Genomic DNA, 6,182 nt, shown 5'->3' with positions numbered 1-6,182 from the left:
TTTTTTTTTTTTCTTGCGTTATGCGGGCCTCTCACTGTTGTGGCCTCTCCCATTTGCGGAGCACAGGCTCCGGACGCGCAGGCTCAGCGGCCATGGTTCACGGGCCCAGCCGCTCCGCGGCATGTGGGATCTTCCCGAAACGGGGCACGAACCCGCGTCTCCTGCATCGGCAGGCGGACTCTCAAGCACCGCGCCACCAGGGAAGCCCTCACTATATTTTTTGACGTGGTAAAATAATTTCAAAGATAAGGTAGAAATTATAACCATAGCCTAAGAACTGATAATAATTTTTCATATCATAAACAGACCATACATTTTTATTTTAATACAGCCAAGATATGAAATCTATTTTTACATCATTAGAAAGAATCACATATGTGTGGAAGTCCATTTTCACTAGCCTTCAACACAATTTTACAAAACAATATACCTACTGGATACAAGAACATATAAATATTAGACAATCTAAATGTCCACTAACTGGCAAATGGATAGATTATGGTATTCATACTATAGAATATTATACAGTAATAAAAATTAATGAACTATGGTTTCACTCATCTGCATGGATGAATTTTAAAGTTTTTAAATAAAAGGTCATGGAAGAATATATATAGTATGATTCCATTTACATAAATTTAAAAAGAGGCAAAACTAAACAGTGCAAAATTGTAATACAAACAAGGGAATGATGAAGAGAAAATTTAGGATAGTGGTTACCTCTGAGGGAGAGAAGTAAATGTAATCAGAGGAGCCACAGTGGGTGTCACAGATGAGGAATGGTTTATTCATAAAGCAAGGTGTGGGGCACATGGTTGTTTATTATTCCTCCTTAAACTGTAAGTGTACTTTACATACTCTGGAGAAAATGAGAGGTAAGAAAGTGGAGACCATATATGCAGACAACACTTTTTGAAGAGGCTTGGTCTTGAATGGAACGTAAAGAAATAAGAGTAGATGGGGGGAAATGTGGATGTTTAGAGTTTTGTTTTGCTCTTATGCTTTATAAGATATGAAAATAGAGCATCTGAATGGCATAGAAAGAAAGGTTCCATCAGAGGGGAGAGGTTGAAGAAACAGCAGAGGAGAGAACTGATGCAGCAAGTGATGTGAGTGCCCTAACAGGAACAGAAGCCAAGACACACCTGAAGGAATACCACCCAATTCAACCCAGCAGGAGGCAGGCGAGGAGAGAAACAGGTACAGCAGATTCAGACATTTGGTGGTGGGAAACCATGTCTTCACTGCTGGCTTGTTCCTCTTGACTGAGGCAAGGTTTTTAGCTGAGAGGGAAGGGCTAGAGTTGGTTTTAAGAAAAAGTGAAGGCATGAAATAAGTTTTGGACAGAGAACAAACCAACCACAGATAAAGGCAGGTGCCCTCTTGAACAACTCACCATACCTATTTCCTTTGTCTGCCTAAAATGTATTTCCCCTTCCTTTTCACCTAGGAAATCTTGCCATCCTTCAGGACTTACCTCTGTTTCTATGTCCTCTGTGAAGCCTTTTCTGACTGGTCCATGGTAATCCTACAGCTCTTGACTGTATCATTTTTCACTTACTCATGACCTATCTTGCAGTAATTCTTCTGTGTTGTATCAATACATGATTTAATTTTACATGTTGTCTCCTTAATTACAGTTCTTGTGGGCAAAAATCATGTCTTTTTTTTTTTTTAATAAATTTATTTTTGGCTGCGTTAGGTCTTTGTTGCACGGGCTTTCTCTAGTTGAGGCGAGAGGAGGCTACTCTTTGTTGCGGTGCACGGGCTTTTCGTTGCAGTGGCTTCTCTTGTGGAGCACAGGTTCTAGGCGCATGGGCTTCAGCAGTTGTGGCTCGCGGGCTCTAGAACGCAGGCTCAGTAGTTGTGGCATACGGGCTTAGTTGCTCTTCAGCATGTGGGATCTTCCCGGAACAGGGCTCGAACCCGTGTCCCCTGCATTGGCAGGGGGATTCTTAACCACTGCACCACCAGGGAAGCCCCATGTCATTTTTTTAAAACACTGTCCCTCCCACTTTCAGAAAAATAGTGCATTCTCATACACACAGGAAAATTTACATGCGTTTTCTAAACATATCATTTACTGAAACAAATATCCTTATAAGCAAATGATAAAATAACTGACCTATGTGAATAAGTAAACTTTGAATCTTCCATTATTTTCTTGTAACGGCTCTTAGTTTTCAAGTTTTGGTTTTAAAATGTACATTTTTAGAAGCCATAGATCCAAAGTTAACATAATTAGTTTAATTAAAAATTTTTTTAAACAGATTGTTTCTGCTCATTGAACGATAACAATTTTTTCTTGACAACTTGTAATATGCTTATGGAGGTAGTTCTCCCAGAAAATGAAGCAGAATGTTATCAGCAAAGACAAATTATGTTAGGAATGCCATCTTGTGGTTGAGAGTAGTCCATTACACCAACAGGTCCTTTGACTGATAATCTTTAATTCAGAAATAAAACATCCAGGAAATTCACAAATGTAAACCACGTTTATAATGTATTGTTACTACAAAGAAGGAAAAACTAAATATGTGCATCAACTGTATGTGATTTTAGTTACCAAAAAAGACAATGTTCATTGAAAAGAGAGACAGTAGACAAATTATATAGGAATGGAGTCCAAATAATACAGGAAAACTGGTAGAACTAGAAACATACTTCCATGAAGACTATTCAAATACTCTGAATTTTGGAAAGCTTTTCTCTTGAAATAGATACATAATTTTATTTCCATATCCACTATTAAGTAGTTCTGTTGATTATTACATCGTGGATTTAAATCTTGTGTCTTGGTTTTCAAACTACATCACCTTAACTCTACATATCCAAAGGGGAGTGAAGGCCAGAGCACTTATCTAATCTGGGTGGCGTAGAATACACATAATTAATTACAAGTCCGAAATGGAGAGTCAAAAACACTACTAGCCCTTTCTTAATAGATGAGCTTACTAATTCCTCCACAGAAGTTAACCATTAGAGTGGTAAATTATCTTTCTATTCAATAGAGAACTGGTAATGGTTACAGATGTACTGCGTAACAACTACGCTTAAATATTTTAATTGCCAGATTGAATGCCAGACATTTTGGTCTGCTTAAAAGTGGGGGTGAGGGAGTAGAAACTGATATATCCCTCACGAGTGCAAAGCACAGCACAAGGGTCTGTGCACTATGCTACCTTTCTGTCACTTCCAGATTAAGGATCCAAGGAGCATGTGTGGGTATAAAGTTCAGATCTAGAGATTAGGCTATTGAAATTCCGAAAGATAACAGATCTACATATAGACATACATATTTACATAAAAAACAAAACGTTGGGCTTCCCTGGTGGCTCAGTGGTTGAGAGTCCACTTGCCGATGCAGGGGACACGGGTTCGTGTCCCGGTCCGGGAAGATCCCACGTGCCGCAGAGCAGCTAGGCCCGTGAGCCATGGCTGCTGAGCCTGCGCGTCCGGAGCCTGTGCTCCGTAACGGGAGAGGCCACAACAGTGAGAGGCCCACATAGCGCAAAAAAAAAACAAAAAAAAACAAAACAAACAAACAAAAAAAAACGTTATTTGTATTCCAAATCAACTTTTGTGATCTATTATTGCATGCTTATCACCAGAACATTTTTTTTTTACTCAGAAAACTTTTATATGAAGTGATTTTGTGCTAGTTTTTCCACGTGACTCTTCAGGACATTCACATCAGCTGCACAGACCTGGCACTCCATCTTCTCTTGCTGTTTTGTTCTCTCTAATAAAGCCTCATGAGGTGGAGGTAATGCATTGTATGAACTCAGTAAATAAACCTGACTTGATGAAGTCTGACTGATTTCTTTGATCTTTAAAGCCTGCATGATAGCAGGTGCAAACTTTGAGTAATGAGCTGTAGATGAGACGATCACTGGGCAGGTTTTATCTTGCATTCTGTCTGCAACTACTTTTGCAACAGCAGTGTGTGGATCCAAAATATACCCGGAAGTATTGTAGGTAGAGTGAATAGCTGCTAGGCACTCTCCCTCAGAGCACCAGTCAGCTACAAAATCCTGCTGAATTTTCTCAACTAGAATCTTTTCTATCTGGAAGTGATGCTGCTCTTCTAATTGATTAAATAATCTTGTCATTAATTGTCCATCTTTATTAGCCATCAAGTGTAAATGTCGCTCCAGGTTTGAAGATTTGAGAATATCAATTGCTGGTGAAAAGGTTTGTGCTAATTTTCTTTCCCTTAGATCATAATGTCCTGTTTTTATAAAATCAGTCAAAACATGGTTCTGATTAGAAGCACAAATAAATTTTCGAATAGGGATTCCCATGGTTTTGGCATACACTGCTGCTAAAATGTTACCAAAGTTTCCTGTGGGAATACACACATCGACTGGGCTTCCAAAAGAAATAAATCCTTGGCTAACGAGATCAAGGTATGCAGAAGCATGATAAACTACTTGGGGAAGCAGTCGGCCCCAGTTTATGGAATTAGCTGAACTTAACACTGTTCCATATTCCACAGTAAGAAAGCCAGTAAAATCAGAATCTTGAAAAATCCTTTTTATAGATGTCTGGCAAAAATCAAAATCTGACTTGACACCTACTGCCCATCCATTTTCGTTCTGACAGCCAATTATTTGTGCTTTTTGAAAATCACTTACTCCATCCTCAGGAAAAAATGTGGCCACAGCTATTCTTTGCTTGTCATCCTTACTAAGACGACTAAAACCATTTAAGACTGCACTCCCGGTGTCTCCTGAGGTGGCTACAAGTATCATGTAATTACAACTTGGTGGAATACAGTGTGCAAAAAGATGGGGCATGAGCTGTAAAGACAAATCTTTAAATGATCCCGTTGGTCCATGGAACAACTCCAGGATGAACTGGTTGCCTGACAGGTGCCTGACAGGGGCAATTTTTGAGCAGGCAAAGTTTTCCCCATAAGCAGTTTCAATCAGTTCTCCCAACCTGGAAGCAGGTATGTCAGCAGGATGTATACATTTTTCCAAGAGTATTTGTGCTCTTTCTATGTACGTTGCTCCTACGAGGCTTTTCCACTCCCCAAAGTTTAATTTTGGAAACTCCTTCTCAGGAACAAAAAGTCCACCATCAGGAGCTAACCCCTCAGTCACAGCTTCACTGAAGAATTTTGTTGGGACCTTCTGTTCACAGTCTTTAGGCAAAATGTGTCTTGTGGAAATGAATGTTTCGGAGTCCACATCTTGGTATCTTTTAACTGCATTCAGCACTTTGTCAGCTACCTCCTCCGGGGAAGCCCCATTTTCACATAAAACACGAGTATCGTACCACTTCTTATAATACTGTCTTCTAAACTTAAGTAAGTCTTTCATAGATGTTTCAGAATTCTGACCTACAATCCTATCTATTTTCATTAATTTTAGACGACTAACTATATCTATTGGAGGTACATCCAGATAAACAATTATTCCATTTTTCTTCAGATGCCGCATGCTAGCATCATGCATTGGATTGGACCCAGTAAGGGAAATCACACTTCCAGATGCAGAGAAGTTTAACACAGCTTTTCCTTCCTCTTCTAAAAATTGCTCATTACCAACATCCTGCAATTTTTCAGACACACTCATATTCCAGGTTTTTTCAAGGATATCATCATCCACATCTATGACACAACAACCTAGTTTCTGACCTATTATTCTGCCTACTGTTGTTTTCCCAGCACCGGGTGGTCCCATCAGGATAATATTTTTGTCTCCAACAAGAGAGTAGATTGAGTGCCATGACTTCCTTAATTCTGCAAGTGCAAAGGTTCTTGAAAGAAATAGCTGTGCATGTTTATCCGTTTTCACATGTGTACTAGAAAAGCATTTCTGAGTTATTTGTTTCAGATGCTGACATCGGTTCAAGTAGAGCATTCTCTTTTCACTTTTCTGCGCAAGCCAACCTAAAAACTGGCTTTGGCCCTTTCAAACATAAAAACAAACAAAAAAGACATTTCGTTACTAATTTCAAAAGACTATCCCAATAGGATTAAGTATAACCACGCCCACAGTACATACACTGTTTAAAATTCTTCCAAATTTATGGGATATTTTAAAAAGTATTTGAACCCAAATTCTCATTTGTTTCATATTATCCTTTTAACAATCTTTTCAAGTCTCAAGACATTGAGTAATCAAAACTTTAACAATTTGTAACTATGAGCAACACTTAATTCAGAAAATGCC

At 39.0% G+C, this 6,182-nt stretch overlaps 1 protein-coding gene across 1 annotated transcript; it reads right to left on the bottom strand.

The window, feature by feature from the left end:
• Window positions 1-3,569: 3,569 nt before the first annotated feature.
• THNSL1 (threonine synthase like 1) lies at window positions 3,570-5,912 on the bottom strand. Its single transcript, XM_007445866.1, has one exon. It carries the CDS (start codon window positions 5,868-5,870, stop codon window positions 3,639-3,641), a length of 2,232 nt encoding a protein of 743 aa, XP_007445928.1. The 5' UTR covers window positions 5,871-5,912; the 3' UTR covers window positions 3,570-3,638.
• Window positions 5,913-6,182: the final 270 nt, after the last annotated feature.

Source organism: Lipotes vexillifer, unplaced genomic scaffold (genome assembly GCF_000442215.2).
Source record: "Lipotes vexillifer unplaced genomic scaffold, Lipotes_vexillifer_v1.1 scaffold738, whole genome shotgun sequence".
Classification (NCBI taxonomy): Eukaryota; Metazoa; Chordata; class Mammalia; order Artiodactyla; family Lipotidae; genus Lipotes; species Lipotes vexillifer.
Note: the sequence above shows the minus strand (reverse complement) of the source record. Positions and strands in the feature narration are given on the sequence as shown.